The sequence below is a fragment of the Polistes fuscatus genome, unplaced genomic scaffold (assembly GCF_010416935.1).
Source record: "Polistes fuscatus isolate 324 unplaced genomic scaffold, CU_Pfus_HIC Scaffold21, whole genome shotgun sequence".
Lineage (NCBI taxonomy): Eukaryota > Metazoa > Arthropoda > Insecta > Hymenoptera > Vespidae > Polistes > Polistes fuscatus.
In genome coordinates, this window is record NW_025113098.1 from 1233390 (window position 1) to 1250620 (window position 17231).

The window sequence follows — 17231 nt, forward strand, 5'->3', positions numbered from 1 at the left end:
TTTTAAATAGAATATTATTTATGTGTGTGTAAAACAATAGATACAGTATACTCATTTAAACTCATTGAATTTATATTATTTTAATCTGTAATAATTAAATACATGTAATTAAAACAAAATCTTACTTAATATATCTTTTTATATTGCTATTTGAATTTAGAACTTCACCATTTTTCTATAAAAATTCTGTATAATAAACATTTAGGTTGTACATTAATGCAATATATTTATGTACTTGTACCTCAGTCTGTTAATTAAAATGAAAATTCAAATTTAACACAAAATCTGTATGAAGGCTAATCTTAATATAGTAAGAAAATATAATATTACATTTCGTAGAGAATAATGATTGAGCATAATGTATATGCTTGAGTATGCGTTAATCATAAAAAAAAAACCCCAAAAATGAGAATTATGAAATACATTCTATGAATATTTTAAACTGGCAGCTCTTCCAATTTGTATGTTATGCTCTGGAAATGACTGATTCTAATCTTTATATAAATAATACTTCAGAGAATTCTCTTTATATCATATATTAGAACTAATAAACATCATCCGGCCATGTATCATTACAAGTACCATATTTCAAATTATATAAATTTATTTGCATTTTTGAAAGTAATATCTAATTTATTTTACTTATACATCATAATTCTTTACTCGTTGAATGTAGCTTTATTTTTATAAATTAGAAATCAAAGATATAATGTGTGGACTCTTAATAAAGCTATTTTAAGAAGGTGATATAATAATATTAGAAAAATCGATAGTAGAAAAACAAAATTAAATTTTGAGACATTACTGCTTTATCATTTTAGAAATTCTTCAATAAAGTTATACTTAAAAATTGCAGCTGACATAAAAATTTGAATAAAGCATGTAATACAAAATAGAGTACTGTTTACTAAAGTTACATTTATAATTATATTTATGGTTGCAGTTAAGACATTTGTTCTATTATTTCTTTTAAGCATGAATTGGATAAAAAATATCAATCCGTGAGATTTTTTATGTTGTATAATAAGATTTTTATTGAAGTAATAACAGACATTTTATCTATCTCAATATTGTCATAAAAATAAAAATAAATTTATAAGTTATTGTTATAAACTATTGATACACACGTAAAATGTTGAAAATCATCAGCCTCGTTATAATGTAATGCAACATTGTAAATATTTTTGTAGTATTATATGGCTTTCAATATATTTATTATATATTGTGCTATTGTATTACTATTGGTATAATACATTTTATATAATTAGAATTAATAATAAGTATTGTAAATTTAAGTCTTAAATCATTTTAGGAATATTATTTATTTAGTTATTATCACGCTAAGCAGCTATTTATCTATCTTTACATGCATTTATGTAATTATTTTTAACGTTTTGGTTGTTTTTGGAAGTAGATAAAACTTATCTATAACACAAGTTATAAGTAATATAAACTACCTAGTTTCGTGTTAAATAACACAAATGGAATAAATGGTTGATTATTTAATTAAAAGAAATTCTTGGACCCTTGTAATTAGTAATCAAAAGCCTAGTATATAAACTATCTTAAGACATTCTCTGTATCATTAGGCTATATATATAAACAAATTTTTCACGTTATACAGGGTGAGTAACAATATAGAATTATGTCTATATCTTTTTGAATACGAATAAAAGAAATGATAAAGATTAAAGTTGAAGACTATAAAAATATTTACTTTTCTATGAAACTACGTTTTTCATAAGTATAATAATGTATTAAAAAGTGCAATTGCAGATTTGTTCAAATGAAATTACATGAGTGATTTCATGAAAAAATAAATTCATAGAACAATAAACATTTTTATACCTATCAACTCAATCTTCTATAACTTTCTTTTTATTTTCATCCGAAAATGGAATATAATCGTCTTTGTTTCGTAATTATTCTATTTATAGACACAAATGCTCGTACAGATATATAATGATTAAAAGAGACTTTAATATTAAATTTAAATTAAGGAATTATATTTAAAAACTTTGTTAAATCTGACATTGTATGGAGTATTAATAATACAAATGTAACTAAAAGATTACATATGTATCTGTTATCTTTCAATATATTGACTCTAAAAGTACAAAATCTCAAAAGAAAATCAATTGTTAACATTTAATATAATATGAGTATCGATTTATATAATATGAAAAATAATGTATTTACATATATCAGCTCTAACAAGTAACAAATCTGGAATATTTTATAGAATTCTTTTACATTATAAATCAATGAAAGTAATTTTTCTAAACCATTTAATTGTTTAAAGTTAATAATTAAAATCATGTGAAACTATTAAAACTTGTATTCAAACAAACATTAGTACTTAAATTTGATATAAAACACAATAATATACAATATTTAATTAATCACAATTTTCGTTTCCTCATGTCTATATATCGTTCTTAAACCGTTGCACAATATACCAAATATAAACAAATGTTTAATTGTTTCTTTTACATAATTTTCCATATTTTTCTAATTTATTTCTTCATTATAAGTTCTTAATATATTCAGCTATGGATATTTATAGGTATATATACAATCTTAATTAAAAAAGAATAATTGTAAATTTGTACAAAATCGACATTTAAAAAGATTAATGTCTACATAATATTATCAAATAAGTATCGGTATTAAAATGATTATCAAAATTTTATACATAATTATGTTTGTTGGACCTTGAAATATTAGTTCACATATTTACAAAACATGCGTTTATACAAGTTAGATTTATACAAACTTACAAAAATAATTTATTCCACTGTTTATGATAAATTATGTTTATAAAAATGAACCTAATTAAAATAATATATTCCTAACTAACTAATCAGCTCGTGCAATAACTTGAGAATGAATTGATGTATTCTTTTCATAAATATAAACTTGTGTTAGTATCGCAATGTCTATTAGAATTTGAAGAACACCACATACTTCAAACTGAACTGGAGCTTCTCGCAGTATAAAATAACAAGTTTTAAAAAGATCACCCAGTGTCCACATACTAACCATCGTAATACTAAAATTACAAAAGAAAATTATAAAACAAAAACGATTGTATATTTAAAATATATTTATCATTTCGTTACCTCATTCCACTCGTAGATTTGTTATAAAAATTACGCAAAAATTGTGGTATTCCAAGCATTGCCTCTATTAATACTGCAAGGAAACCTACAATTTCTACAAATATTGGTACATCTATAAACCAATACATTAATATTCCACCCATAATAGCAAATAACAGCATAAAATCCAAGTAAGATTGGAAATCTGTCCATTTCCAAAAGAATCTTGTCTCCAAATCTATCCAAATGAATTATTTCTATTAAAGAATTAATTAATTAAGGGTTTTTTCTTTCGTTAGATTAATTTTGTAAAAATGATATACCTGTAAATACTCGTTCTTTTAATTTAATTATTTGACTTTTATTATGTACATTGACAGAAAGCTTGATCATAGTAAACATTGTAATGATCATTATAATACTTTGAATTAAAAGAGGTGTCTCATAATGTTTACCAAACCTGCAAGAAAGATTAAATTAGTAAAGAATACAAAAGAAATGACATTATAGTCGAAACTAACCAAAATAAAATGCGGAGAGTGTTTGCAATTAATAATGTCAAGCAGACATATAAAGAAAATCCTTCGGCATCTCTTTTCCTTTTAATTTCTCTATATTGTGGTATATACGGTATAATGCCACCAAATATTATTGTTAAGGATGCAACATAACTAGTTACATCTTTGACAGTCAATTGTTCGTAATTATCATTCATTCTTAGGATAATTTATTTTGTAACCATGATATAAATACTTGTACATTCACTTATTATACATAACTACACATTAATCTGACGTATTCCTTATACGTGATAAGTCACGATGATTTAACACGTGTGCAAGCATTATAAATATATACAATACAAATATTTCCTATTTTAAATATTTTAGAAAATCATTATTTTGTTATATATCATATAGATTTTATAATTTTTTATAGAAGTCAAATTAATTATATATACAATATATATATTCATAAGTATTTTTAAATATAGTTCTTTTGTCCATAGTTTTTGCGCATGTTTTCTGCGCATCTTTATGCAGAAAGCATATATATAGATATATATGTATAATATGTGTTTTATGTGCATATGTGTATATACTTATCATTAACGCGACATTATGTGTGAAGCTAAAAGAGAATTTAAATAGGTTAAACACTGCAATAGTAGCATTCATTTTTTCTAAGTTTGATTTTTCATTCAAAGTTTATATATTATGATCAAATTGAAACACAGATATTAACTGGATATTTATAACCAACTATATTGTGTGTGAGTTTTTTAGAAACATTATTTTAAGTCTACAAAATATCATTTTATTTTACAAATATTTATAAAATGTCTTATTATTATGAATTGATAAGTGAAAAATTTTGATTTATAGCTTATGCAAATGTTTTGTAAACGGTAGAAACAGTTTATGTATCGTTTGTGACTATTAACAAATTTCTACTACACAATAATGGAAAATAATATGACAGAAGAACAAAAAAGATTTGTAGAAGAATGTGAAATTGAATTTAAAGATCGTTTTACCGAAAATGATATTGAATTTATGAAAATTAAAAGTGCATCACCAAAGAAGCCACCAATTATAGATCCATGGTATAATAAACCACGTAGACAGCCATATTTCTGGGATCAACAAAATCAGGGACATGGAAGTCGCAATCATAATTGGGACCGTGGTAGTCTTGAAAGAGGTGATAGAATAAGTCGTCATGCTGGAAAACATTATATACAAAATCACAATACAAAGCCATATTAAAATCAGCGTGTTACATCTGTATACTTTCTTATCGTATATTTTGTATATACATGAATTATATCATAGATTATAAATCAAATATAATTTTTACTAATCTCTGTAATAAGAATAATACTGCATTAAAATCAATAGAGAAATATATAACTTTTTCTTTGATACTTAGAAGGTGAATTATCGTCTAAATTATTATTTATTTTTAAAAGCATATATAACTAACTAATTGTAGATCGACGGTACAATAATCCACGCAAGCACCCATATGAACGGAATCAACAAAACTCGAGACATGGAAGCCGCAATCATAATTTGGACCGTAGAAGTTTTAAAAGAGGTGACAGATTAGATTGTAATGATGGAAAACATTATGCACATTATCATAATATGAAGCCATATTAAAACTAGCATATTACATCTTTACTTTTTATCATATATTTTGTACATATATTATACATTAATTATGTCAAAGATTATAAATCAAATATAATTGTTACTAATATCTGTAATAAGAAAAATATTACATTAAAATCAATAGAGAAATACATAAATTTTACCCTGATGTTTATAAAGTGAATTATTAACTTTTCATTTCTTTTTATACATTTGCAAATGCTTGAAACATTAATAATGAACAATCTTCTTCTAAGATTTTCAACATAATTTTTTCATTTGCATGAATAAATAAAATAGATCCTTTTTGAATAATTTGTGATGTATGAATTTCGGCTTTACCATTTATAACTATTAATATACTAGCTGATCTTCTTGGAATCAATTCATACCTCATTTTATTACATGGTATCTGAAAGTAAATTCATAATGATAAAAAGTATTTCTTTAGTAACATGATGTAATATTTAATTGTTCAGCAAAAAACTTACTAAAATTTTCGCTACTGCAAAATCTGGCACTGGAGGCTGAAATATCTCTGTATAATTATCTTCATGGTAACCATGAAACTTCTTTGCAAAAAGTGGCTCACATTTATATGTTAATATTTCTGTTAATGTTTCTACATCTTTCAACTTTGGTGTTAATCCAGCACGCACTACATTATCAGAACATGCCATACATTCTATACAATCTTGAAATAAAAAATATTTTAATAGATTTATTTAGTTACTGGTTCACATGCATATATTATTAATACATACCACCATATATATATGCATGTGGTTCATTTGGTGCAAGATATAAAGCCTCGCCTTGTTGTAATGTAATATAATTAAATATATATATACCAAAACATCCAACATCTCCAGGATAATCTAAATAAAGTTTTTGCAACAGATCAGCGTTCAATATTTGTTGAGATGATATATCTATAAATATTGAACAATCAATAAAACTCATAACCAATGCAATACATAATTACAAATGTACTTTAAATATTCAAATTTACCTAAATGTAACAATCGTTCCAATAAATGTTCAAGTTGTAGTATTACTAAATTATGGTCACACATCATAAGGCTACGAAAACATTTTTTTAAAGGTTCTATATTTTCTGAATCATTTATCATCATACACTCATGAACTAAATCTTCGCCAATTACTGCTCGTAGTTCAGGAAGTAATTCTAAATATTTTTTTATCTCTTCAATTGGACGAAAACCACAAAGCGCTTCAAATTCTGTTAATGCTATCATTAATTCAGGTTTGTGATTAGAATCCTTATAAATTTCAGGATAACATAAATGTAATTCCTCTGCTTTTTTCTGTAATTTAATATGTTAGAATTAAAAAATAATTTAGGAATATATATAAAATATAAATAGATTTACCTTATCCGGATGTGCTTGAATAGACAATGCTTTTCTTACGGATAAAACTTTAAAGAGAAAAGGTAAAGATGATTGAAATTTTTTTTGTACTTCAGAACCTAATATATTTGTATTTTCTTGTATGTATTTTTCTAAAGAAATGCCTGTTTGCTTCAAATATGAAGGCCCATTAGAATGCGTACCCATCCATAGTTCTGCGTATGGTTTTTCTTCACTTATTATAAAATTAGGGTTTGCTGTTTTAATTAATGATGCAACAATACTGTTTGTACCATATTTACCCCAATCATAATTTTGTACTGCACATACTAGTTCACACATTTTTTGTAATATATCTGTAAATTATATACAGTAATCAACTATATAGTGAGGAGTAAATTATCTATCAGTTTTTATTGTAATTTTATTAGATATGTGTGTGTGTGTGGACATATTTACACACTTAAGATATAAAATTTATCATTTTTATTAGCACAGATTTAAACGAATAAATACCTATATCAATGAAATATTTATGATAGCTTTTTTAGACTTACCAAAAAAAGATAAAAAATTATTTATTGTAAAATTCGATCATCGAGTTAAATAAAATACAATAAGCATTATGAATAAGGTAAATATATTTATAATGCCAATTCTATTATTGGAATCAATACATTTTATCGTTAATCATTATCGATTAATTCGTATTGATATTTATTTTTTATTGCCATCTCTGCCTATATAAATATTATCCTATATAATAAAAGAAATTTCATATTTTATACTAACATAAAAATTCTATATTAGGTTTTTTTACTCTTTTAAATGAAAATAAAAATTGTTTTATACATTTTAGCAATAATAAACTTCTTATTTAACAAATGTGTTTATATATGCATTTATGATACGTGGACAGCAGTCATATATATATGTATATATAAGATTTTATGTAACTAGATGGCGTTGTCAAAATAGAAAATGCATCTAACTTCATAGGATAATCTAAAATGCATATTAAAAATTGCATTAAAATTTAAGAACAACATTTATGTAAAGTGAGTAAACTTTAACATATATATGTACGTATGTAAAATATATATTGCATAACTGACAAAGTTTATTTAAAAGAAAATTGAAAGTGATATTTTATAGGTAATGGACATTGCATAAATATGAAACAAGTCGTAGATACCAAAACTAATTCTGGATCAACAGGAGAAGCTGATGAGTGTTTATTTGAATATCTGCATGCTGAGATAGTTAATTACGTTTTAAGTTTATCGTTAAATACAAAGGTAATAGTTGCATAGTTTAATAATATACAATGCTGAATAATGTTTGGTTATTAAGTATGAAATGTCCGATTTCGAGAATTAAAAGTACAGATATATTTTACAAAGAAGTTAAATAAAGAATATTTCTTTTCGATATATTTATAGAAAATGTTATAGGAAAATTATTTGCGTCAATAGAATATTACGTTATTGTTTGAGTACCTAAATAAATTGATTGGCAAGTAATTTAAACGTATATGTTTTTTCTAACAGGAAGGTAAGGAGGATCTATCTCGATTGGAATGGATGGGATTTAGTGTTGGGTATAAAATCATTGAACGATTAACAAGAGAATGGAGTCGTTTCAAAGATGAACTAGATATGATAAAATTTATATGTACAGATTTTTGGTGCAGCTTATATCATAAGCAAATTGATAATCTCAGAACAAATCATCATGGAGTATATGTATTACAAGACAATGCATTTCGTTTACTAGATAAAGTTGGTACTAGTAATACTAAACAATATCTTCCAGAAAGTCCACGCTTATTAGCATTTACTTGTGGGTTGTTGCGAGGTAGTTTAGCAAATCTTGGCATTGTAAGCACAGTTACAGCAGAAACATCAACTTTACCAAGTTGCAAATTCCATGTTCAAGTACAAAGAGTTTAATATGTACATTAATATGCATTTCATATAATGATTTATCACTGTATTATTAACATCAAATTTACACAATATGTAATACCCATAGTAACAAATATGAGTGTTATAATTAACATGAAGAGCATGTCAATTATATCCAAAATTTTCAATAAACTGTAAATGATGTAAAGAATGAAAATTTAACATATACAAGAATTAAATTAAATATGGAATTACTATGTAACATTATAATTTATTGTCACTTATAAATGTATTAATTTTTGCAACTTTGTAAAAATAACAGAATAATTTGTAGTTTTCAAGCATCGATACAGATCTGACGTCTAATTCTTACTCACTATGATATTATTTAACATAATTTACAAATGATTACAATTCTTTATCTTTTTATGATTTTATAAATATAAAATTATAAAAATAACGATAAACACAAAATTATGTGGATCCATTAGTTTGTATAATATTATCTTTGCTAGAAATAAAATTAACAATGTCAGAATGACTTACAATTCCAACTAAAGTATCATTGTTTATATGATCTACAACAACTGCATAAGTTTCATTTTCAAGAATTAATGAAAGTTTTAAAAGAGTTATTGTAGATATAACTTTTACGAATTGTTTTATCATAATAGTTTCTATACAATCTGCCTGTTTAATTCCATCACATACTAGCTTATTCATTAGTACTTGCATTGTAAGAACACCTTTAACTTTTTCTTCATTATCAATAATTACAACTAGATTTGAATTTGTGGTTTTAAGAATATGAATAGCTTCTTGACATGTTGCTGTTTTGTTTAATAGAGGAGGTTTAGCTATGGATAAAATTGAAATTGGATAGTTGCACCACCATTTATTTGATTCATCTGATGGTATGTCCTGCAATATAAAACAAATTTCCTTTAAATTAATAAATTTGAAGTTGCAATTTATCTATAACATAATAACATAATATTGGTAATAAGTATTACCAAGAAGCCTCTAATTTTCATCCAATTGTCAGATACAAACTTAGTCATGTAATTTCGTATTCCATCAGGTAGGACAACAACAACACGTTTTTTTGCAGGGATATCTTTTGCAATTTTAAAAAATGCAGACAGAGCAGCACCACTACTACCTCCACATAATAATCCTTCCTGTTTGATAAGCATACGTGCTGCATTTAGTGATTCACAGTCATTAACTTTTATCCATTTATCTACCACGCTATGGTCCAACACAGTAGGTAGAAAGTCATATCTTAAAGAAATTACTTCAGTAAAACATTTATAGAATTTATGAATATTGATATACAAAATTTGTAATAATTTTATAAACAACATACCCAATTCCTTCTACTTCATAAAAATTAACATCATCCTTATTTAACTCTAATGGAAGTGCAAGAATACTACCAATAGGATCAACTGCAATGATTTTTACTTCAGGATGTAATTCTTTTAATTTGCGTCCAATTCCAGTGACAGTTCCTCCTGTACCAGCACCAATTATGACATAATCTAACTTTCCATCACATTGTTTCCAAATTTCCATCGCTGTCTGATCATAATGAGCCAGAGGATTCCCACTATTCGTATACTATATATATGTGAATAATATATTTATTTATTGAATTTTAATAATTTATCTTTTAACACATAGACGTCAAAAATATATTAACATTTTTTTAATAGTAATATTTGAAGCTTACTTGATCAAGAATAACACTATCAGGAATTTCTTTTTGTATTTTTTGAGCAATACTAATATGACTTTCAGGACTATCCCAAGCTGCTTCTGTTGGTGTTCTGATTATTTCGGCTCCAAGTGCACGTAGAGTTTGTACTTTTTCATTCGACATTTTTTCTGGCATAACAATAATACATCTATATCCTTTAACAGCTGCAACCATTGCTAAACCGATCCCCGTGTTACCACTAGTTGGTTCTATTATAGTAGAACCTGGCTTCAATATTCCTTTTTCCTCTGCATCTTGGATCATTCTATAAGCAATTCTGTCTTTCACAGAACCGCCAGGATTCATAAATTCACATTTTGCAACTAAAATATAATAATTAAATATTTCATAATAATTTCTCTCTTTCAATATACTAAGGGTTTAATTAGAATATAGATTATGTTATATTAAGTAATGTTTTATTTATGCGTACTTCTAATAAATCATTTGTGCGTATGAAATGTGAATACTTACATATTTCACATTCTAGTCCTTGTGATTGAGGAATATTATTCAAACGTACTAAAGGAGTTTGACCAATAGCTTCCAAAATGTTAGGCAATATATTATCACGATTTGAAGGTCTGTAAATTTATAGCATTTTTAAAACTATTACTATATAAAAAGAAGTTTAAATTACCATATATTACTAATGAATACAAATATTTAAATATGTACGTACTTTTGTCTTACTGTATGAGGTGTATCTGTTGCATTTGCCTTCCATATGCAATGACTTAACCGGTTAGGACGTTTTTGTTCCATCACATAAATCTATTTATGCATAGATAAATTTATTTAATCCATCATAATGTCTATACTTATAATTTGATACATAACAATTTAAATAAACAAAACTTTACATCAAATTTTTTTTTTACAAAAGAAGAAATTTTTATTTAATTACATGCATATATACAATTCTCCTTTTTATTATTTTAACAAAGTATAATATCGTATTAATTAACTTTTAAAATACAATAATGCCATATAGTTATAATAAAAATAAAACTTAGATATAATATAAAGAGAAAAAAGAAAAATTAAAATTCAATTTACCACGTTATACTTGTTCTGTAACTGCCTTGTACTGAATAACGTCAGTGCTGCCAATTACTTAATATATAATTTATTTTACCAACATTTAAAAATTATTTTTTTTTTTTGAAATGATAAATAATTTTATTAAGAATTTAAAATAATAATATATAATTTTCTTAGACTTTGTAAAGCTTTTCACATATACATTTTATGTTATTTGTTTTTATTCTTGCACTCTTGGATTAAAATTTCTTGCTTTTTAAATAGATACTCTTCATTTTCAATAGCTAACAAATTTTGTATAAGATTAATATTAAGATCAGTTTTTTCTAAAATTTGATATTTACTTTCAATGATACGTGACACATCGATGTAATTTTCATTATTTTTTTCATATTTTATCATACAATAATATTTTGTATTAGATTGAATATAAAAGTAAAGTATGTTTATAAACTTAGTTTCTTCTTTGTAAGTATTATGGTCATAATCAAATGGATTTTCAACTGATAATGATTGCTTGTTATGAAATTTATCAAGACCTATGAACTGTTTTATAAATTCTATATTATCATTTAGATAAGAATAATTAGATGACGATATATAATACATTGTTTCTAAGAGTAGTTGTTGATATATAATTTCATCGTGTTCACACATCTTTTTATCATCATAGATACTAGATAAAATATGATTTTGTACAATTGTACTAACTGAATCACGTATCTCATAAATATGATTCTTCAATAATATAAGACAACAATGCATCATTAACAATTTGTTTTTATATTCTACTTCCGAAAAACGTTGAACAAAAAATTGAAGACATTCAAATACTTCATTTTGTACATATTCATTGTCGCTAAGACTCATATTAAAAATTGTTGATAATATTTTATATATGACACTTTCATCTTTGCAAAATATTGCTATTAATATATGTTTTAAATGCAATGCATTAATAATTGAAATATTCATATCAAGTTTTGTAATTAAATTCAGAGCTACTTCTTCTAATTTTAATTCATAAATATCGTTTAATAGTGAATTTTTAAAAGTTGTAATTATAAATTTGATCATTGCATTAATGACTAATTCATTACCATTATCAGTTATAGATAGTAAGATATGTAATATATTTTTAAGAATTGGAGTAAAATAATGCAAATGAGATAAAAAATTAATAGTTTGATCTGTATATTCAGAATGAATAATTTTATCAATGACTTTCAAATTAAATGTATTAGTAGATTTAATATGATCTGCGTATAAATATGTTAGAATATCCGTGAATTGATAAAAATTCGGTTTTATCTTTTCAATATGTAATACATTTAAACTATCTAATATAATTTTATCAAATAATTCGATATTTAATGGAAATGATTTCAAATTAAATAATTCTATGAGCAAGCACTCTACAGTATAGCATATTTGTTCATTATTTTTAAATTTTAACTTATTATTCCAGATCTTCATAATATTTTCGATTCTATATTCACTGATGTATTTTTCTTCAGGAATGGGAATTGTTAATTTCATTGTTTCACATGAATTTATGCTTTCTGCTTCGGCTAAAAATTTCTCTTTTAAATATTTTATAGTAAGTAAATGTCCATGTATCATATTAACATTTTTCATTAATGAAATATTTAATTTCAATATTTCGATTTCCGATTTAATGCATGAAAATGCAGTTAAAGCTGCATATGTTTTTGCAGTAAGTAGTCTAACATATCCTATAGGATTAGCCAGAAGTTTGGTAAAACAACTTTTCAGTTCTTTTACAAAATCATATGATAAATAATCGATGAAATCACAACCACTAATTGAAAACTTAGAAAGTAGTATAAGAATATGTATAATATTTGAATACTCATGTAATATGATGTTAGAATTTTCTGATAATTGTGACAAAATCTGAAGCTGTTCTAATATATGTTTTGTAAGGATTGGATAGTGACTGGTGAAATGATTAATATGATATCCATTTCCAAAATCTAAAGATGTTCCACCAATATTTTGTCCTACCAAACGTGGAACTAAAGAGCCAAATAATTGAAGACTAGCATTCCTGAAAATTCAATTTATTAATATTAATTTTATACTATTAATTATAATAACGATTTTGAGAAAAAACATATGATGTGTAATTGTATACCTAATTAGCCAAATTTCTGATCGTAAATATCGGAAACATACTAAAGAAATACGTTCCATATGTGATGTTAATTGTACATGTAAATCTTTATCGGTTACTAATGCACGTAAAAAAAATAAATGTCTTGCTAATGGAAGATCATATTTATACTCAATATTTTCAAATTGAGTTTCAGAGGAGTTTTCTAAAGAATACAGTAATTCTTCTATAGCAAAACATAAAAGAGGTTTTCCTTTACGAGCATCGCTCGATACAATTTTATGAAACATTAACGACAATCCGGCACCGCGTCGAGTTATATTCAAAGTATTCATTGTTTTATCCTCTAATAAATTTTTCACATACATCTTTAATGTTTCAGCATAACTATCTTGTTTACTTATACATCTAAAATATCATATATATTATTAACAGTTATATCATAAATTGCAACAAATTATAATGAATAAAATACCTCACTAAATTGCCAATAGCTACTCCAGCAGTTTCGATTGCTCCTCTATGTCGACATTTCGTCAGTACCATTGTAATTAATTTAATTGCATGTAAAGTAGTTTCATTAGAGTACATACAACTGCCTATAATGCTAGCTATTTCACAACAAATCTTCAAAGAAAATATAATTTGTTAATTAACTTTATAGATATATATAAAAACTTAATTTAAAAATAATATACCTTCAAGGATAGCCAAATGCAAGATATAATAACTTGATGTGCAGGTGATAGAATGAGATCGTCAAAATTATCATCATTTATTGTGCTAGTTTTAATTGTATCATTAATTGCTAATCCCATTTCTTCGAAAGATGATGCATATTCTGAAAAATATAAATATAAATTCGAATGATCTTATATTTCATTATAATATGTAAAATTATAACGTATTACTTGTAGTTGTAGATTTTGATGAAAATATGGATAAGAAAAAAGTTATAGCATCATCTAAGAAATCCAATAATTTTTTGATAAAGTTTAAAGGAGGTATACAGTTTTCCTGATCACGTTGAAAATTTACATTAAGCATGGCAGTAAGGATACCATAAAAAGATCTATTATGAACAATTGCTTTTAATATATCTTCTTTCATTTGTAGTAATTGTTTTTCTGCTTCATATAAAAAGAATTCATAATAACTATTGCACAAAACACTTTCTTCACATTTATCAGTAATAAACTCTGTATTAAAAGGCTCCCACGTAGAAAAAACTTTCATCAATGCTGTTCCACTATCCACTTCATAAAATTTTGACGAATTACAATGTCTTATCGCCACATTAAATATTACCTAGTAATAGATAATTATTAAATTAAAATATTATCACATTTTTATTACAATGTTTAAAAAAAAACTTAAATAACAAATCAAAGCTCTTACTTTCTTTTCTATATTCGTTAGAACATCTTTCTCAAAATAATTGATAATAATGTAAGTTGATATTTGTTTTATATCTAATGCACTATTTTGTATTAGCTTTAAGAGGACCAATAAAAATGTCTTATTTGTAAATTTGCACATTATATCTTTTTTCACGCATTTGTTATCAAGTATAATAAGGGAATCATGTTCTTTTTTAATTAGATGTTTACAAGAATATGTATCAGTTACAGAAAGAACAATTTTATATAAATTTAAACCGAGAATTTTACGTTGATAACTAGAACCAGGTTCAAAACAGTCTAATAAAAATGTATGTAGCCAATCCATTATCTCGCATGTTTGATTATAACAAATATTTTCACTTATTTTTAAAGCGCTTGTATAAAATATTTTAAAGTATTTAGTTATTTCATTTCTTAGGAATGTTGATGTGGTATTTGCATTATACCATAAAAATTGTTTTATTATAATTGAGTTATTAATTTGATCTTCATTAAGTAATTTACTGAATTGATAACAGTAAATTGCAAATCCATTTAATCTTATAACTTCATTTTTGTGACGTATATAAGAAATAATGTCAATGTCTTGTGGAAAAGTGACATACATTTCACTAGTAATCCTTTGTAAGTGTGAATGAAAACATGGTGCTGCTAAATCCTTACATAATTCCCATAAATGAAATATGATATTTTTATATTTTGCTATGGTCGGTTCAAGCCAATATTTACAAAGCGATTTAAGTGCATTATAATTTTGTCTGAAATACATTATAAATTAAATTTCAATGGAAAATAAATAGTTATTAAAATAGTATACATTAAAATGGTAATATAACATATTTTAAATATATTTACTTCGGTTCTATTTCCCATTGACAAATGAGATATTTTATAACAGTACTGAATGATTTTTTCCAGTCTTCTTCAGTAAGTCTGTTTAGAATATTCAAATAAACTTTTGCACCAGGACGAAATAAGTGATTTTTTGTTAATGAAGTACTCAAGTTCAATAAAAAATTTTGTGATATTATTTCTGTAATTCTACATTTTGACATATAAAAAATTTCTGCTAATATGATATATTTTGTTTCGTTTTGCCATGAGAAATTATCAACATTATTAAATGTATATTCCAAAAATCCATTATATTTTTCTGTCATTATTTTCAAATATATATTAAAAATGTATGTTGCATTCCGCTTACTAATATCATTAATTGAATTATGCCAATTTGAAAATATAATCATTTCTAACTGTTGTTCTATTAATAAATTGTTCGTATTCCAAAAATCTATGTATACTGATATATTTAACCAACTATTCAATATTTTGTATGCAAAATATGAATAAGGGGTATATTGTATGCAATGAGGATAGCAAATTTTGAACATAATACATAATATATTATTGGAATATATATTTTTCTGATTAACTTGTAAATAGCCATGTATAATGATCAATTTGAACGATTCTAGATGAATTATTTTATATGTCTTATTATTAAAAAATAATTCAGAGGAATGTACTTCTAAAAAATATGTTAAACATTTTTGCAGTGATTCAGGGTCAGATTGAGCTGATAGTAATATAAAAAATGCATGAGAAGCTAATAAAATAAATTCTTTGTCTATATCTTGATTATTAGTCAATGTTTCCATTATATTTGATAATATTAATTGCCATTCTTCTGTATTCTTTTTACTCGATGAATTCTTTAATAAATAATTAAGTGCTATTAATTTCTGAAATAAAAAATTAAATATTCTTATTAATATAGTATTCTAATATTTTATTAATTTTATTACCAAATTGTATATAATGCAAATAAGTTATTAAAAAAATATAAAAGTACTAACTTTATAAATAGAGACATTTTCTTTGCATATCTGTAACTCTTGAAGTATATTAGAGAGATCCATTGTATTATAGAATTCCTGACTCCTTTTAATATATGAATCAAGGCCACTGGAGACTTTGCTAATAATTTTATTTCTCAAAATGATCAGTATACTCCTTATATATATGTAAATTAAAGAGAATATAAATGTTATTACACTATTCTATTTATCAGAATGATTTTTTTGTTCTCGAAAATTAAAAACTGATTATTCAGCGACACATTGTATTAACATATCTAATTTATTTGTAGAATATTTTCTTTTTATTTAGAGACATCTCCTGTAATATAGGAAAAAAATACTCTTTATTAGAATTATTATTTATTATCAATTAAAAATAATCGTATCAAGTTAGACAATATTATTTTGTAGATTGATATCACAAAAAATGATATATAATAATAGTTAGAAATGAGTGGATGATTTAATAAAATGTACAGATATTTATAA

General features: G+C 24.4%; 6 protein-coding genes across 9 annotated transcripts; 2 read left to right on the forward strand and 4 right to left on the reverse strand.

The window, feature by feature from the left end:
- Positions 1-2687: 2687 nt before the first annotated feature.
- LOC122517609 (solute carrier family 66 member 2) lies at positions 2688-4019 on the reverse strand. The gene is made up of 4 exons (XM_043636103.1): positions 3623-4019; positions 3425-3561; positions 3123-3339; positions 2688-3052 (listed from the first exon to the last, which is right to left on the reverse strand). The coding sequence occupies exons 1-4, from the start codon at positions 3814-3816 to the stop codon at positions 2860-2862; spliced, it is 741 nt and encodes a 246-aa protein (XP_043492038.1). The 5' UTR covers positions 3817-4019; the 3' UTR covers positions 2688-2859.
- Positions 4020-4166: 147 nt separating this feature from the next.
- Positions 4167-5426, forward strand: LOC122517611 (RNA guanine-N7 methyltransferase activating subunit). Its single transcript, XM_043636107.1, has 3 exons — positions 4167-4374; positions 4487-4805; positions 5097-5426. The coding sequence occupies exons 2-3, from the start codon at positions 4565-4567 to the stop codon at positions 5264-5266; spliced, it is 411 nt and encodes a 136-aa protein (XP_043492042.1). The 5' UTR covers positions 4167-4374; positions 4487-4564; the 3' UTR covers positions 5267-5426.
- On the reverse strand, positions 5352-7397 carry LOC122517608 (mannose-6-phosphate isomerase). Its single transcript, XM_043636101.1, has 6 exons — positions 7188-7397; positions 6652-6986; positions 6270-6585; positions 6022-6189; positions 5749-5951; positions 5352-5669 (listed from the first exon to the last, which is right to left on the reverse strand). Exons 2-6 carry the CDS (start codon positions 6970-6972, stop codon positions 5463-5465), a joined length of 1215 nt encoding a protein of 404 aa, XP_043492036.1. The 5' UTR covers positions 6973-6986; positions 7188-7397; the 3' UTR covers positions 5352-5462.
- Positions 7398-7578: 181 nt separating this feature from the next.
- On the forward strand, positions 7579-8754 carry LOC122517610 (trafficking protein particle complex subunit 6b). Of its 3 annotated transcripts, none has more exons than XM_043636104.1 (3): positions 7579-7688; positions 7786-7928; positions 8181-8754. In XM_043636104.1, the coding sequence occupies exons 2-3, from the start codon at positions 7806-7808 to the stop codon at positions 8580-8582; spliced, it is 525 nt and encodes a 174-aa protein (XP_043492039.1). In that variant the 5' UTR covers positions 7579-7688; positions 7786-7805; the 3' UTR covers positions 8583-8754. The 3 variants fall into 3 exon arrangements, with proteins under 3 accessions (XP_043492039.1, XP_043492041.1, XP_043492040.1); XM_043636106.1 differs by having other exon boundaries at positions 7586-7688; positions 7773-7928; XM_043636105.1 differs by having other exon boundaries at positions 7601-7712.
- Positions 8755-8807: 53 nt separating this feature from the next.
- Positions 8808-11440, reverse strand: LOC122517607 (cystathionine beta-synthase). 2 transcript variants are annotated; one of them, XM_043636099.1, is made up of 7 exons: positions 11359-11440; positions 10982-11073; positions 10774-10883; positions 10273-10622; positions 9907-10160; positions 9551-9821; positions 8808-9458 (listed from the first exon to the last, which is right to left on the reverse strand). In XM_043636099.1, the coding sequence occupies exons 2-7, from the start codon at positions 11062-11064 to the stop codon at positions 9012-9014; spliced, it is 1515 nt and encodes a 504-aa protein (XP_043492034.1). In that variant the 5' UTR covers positions 11065-11073; positions 11359-11440; the 3' UTR covers positions 8808-9011. The 2 variants fall into 2 exon arrangements, with proteins under 2 accessions (XP_043492034.1, XP_043492035.1); XM_043636100.1 differs by lacking the exon at positions 11359-11440 and having other exon boundaries at positions 10982-11092.
- A 110-nt stretch (positions 11441-11550) lies between these two features.
- On the reverse strand, positions 11551-17057 carry LOC122517605. The gene is made up of 8 exons (XM_043636098.1): positions 16740-17057; positions 15739-16625; positions 14879-15641; positions 14392-14788; positions 14179-14321; positions 13956-14107; positions 13502-13888; positions 11551-13414 (listed from the first exon to the last, which is right to left on the reverse strand). Exons 1-8 carry the CDS (start codon positions 16800-16802, stop codon positions 11554-11556), a joined length of 4653 nt encoding a protein of 1550 aa, XP_043492033.1. The 5' UTR covers positions 16803-17057; the 3' UTR covers positions 11551-11553.
- Between the last annotated feature and the right edge of the window lie 174 nt (positions 17058-17231).

Excerpts from the sequence above, each read along its gene's own strand:
- LOC122517605 (XM_043636098.1), bottom strand. The coding sequence starts at position 16,802 with ATGGATCTCTCTAATATACTTCAAGAGTTACAGATATGCAAAGAAAAT. Across the intron at positions 14,322-14,391 it reads ATCAAAATCTACAACTACAA|AATATGCATCATCTTTCGAA; the intron begins GTAATACGTTAT and ends TATATTTTTCAG. Across the intron at positions 13,889-13,955 it reads GCTATTGGCAATTTAGTGAG|ATGTATAAGTAAACAAGATA; the intron begins GTATTTTATTCA and ends ATGATATTTTAG.
- LOC122517608 (XM_043636101.1), bottom strand. The coding sequence starts at position 6,972 with ATGTGTGAACTAGTATGTGCAGTACAAAATTATGATTGGGGTAAATAT. Across the intron at positions 6,586-6,651 it reads TTCAAGCACATCCGGATAAG|AAAAAAGCAGAGGAATTACA; the intron begins GTAAATCTATTT and ends ATTAAATTACAG. Across the intron at positions 6,190-6,269 it reads GGAACGATTGTTACATTTAG|ATATATCATCTCAACAAATA; the intron begins GTAAATTTGAAT and ends CAATATTTATAG.
- LOC122517611 (XM_043636107.1), top strand. The coding sequence starts at position 4,565 with ATGGAAAATAATATGACAGAAGAACAAAAAAGATTTGTAGAAGAATGT. Across the intron at positions 4,806-5,096 it reads CCGTGGTAGTCTTGAAAGAG|ATCGACGGTACAATAATCCA; the intron begins GTGATAGAATAA and ends AACTAATTGTAG.
- LOC122517610 (XM_043636104.1), top strand. The coding sequence starts at position 7,806 with ATGAAACAAGTCGTAGATACCAAAACTAATTCTGGATCAACAGGAGAA. Across the intron at positions 7,929-8,180 it reads GTTTATCGTTAAATACAAAG|GAAGGTAAGGAGGATCTATC; the intron begins GTAATAGTTGCA and ends TTTTTCTAACAG.
- LOC122517607 (XM_043636099.1), bottom strand. The coding sequence starts at position 11,064 with ATGGAACAAAAACGTCCTAACCGGTTAAGTCATTGCATATGGAAGGCA. Across the intron at positions 9,822-9,906 it reads TATGAAGTAGAAGGAATTGG|ATATGACTTTCTACCTACTG; the intron begins GTATGTTGTTTA and ends AATTTCTTTAAG. Across the intron at positions 9,459-9,550 it reads TGAAAATTAGAGGCTTCTTG|GACATACCATCAGATGAATC; the intron begins GTAATACTTATT and ends TTTATATTGCAG.
- LOC122517609 (XM_043636103.1), bottom strand. The coding sequence starts at position 3,816 with ATGAATGATAATTACGAACAATTGACTGTCAAAGATGTAACTAGTTAT. Across the intron at positions 3,340-3,424 it reads AAAAGAACGAGTATTTACAG|ATTTGGAGACAAGATTCTTT; the intron begins GTATATCATTTT and ends TCATTTGGATAG. Across the intron at positions 3,053-3,122 it reads AAATCTACGAGTGGAATGAG|TATTACGATGGTTAGTATGT; the intron begins GTAACGAAATGA and ends TTGTAATTTTAG.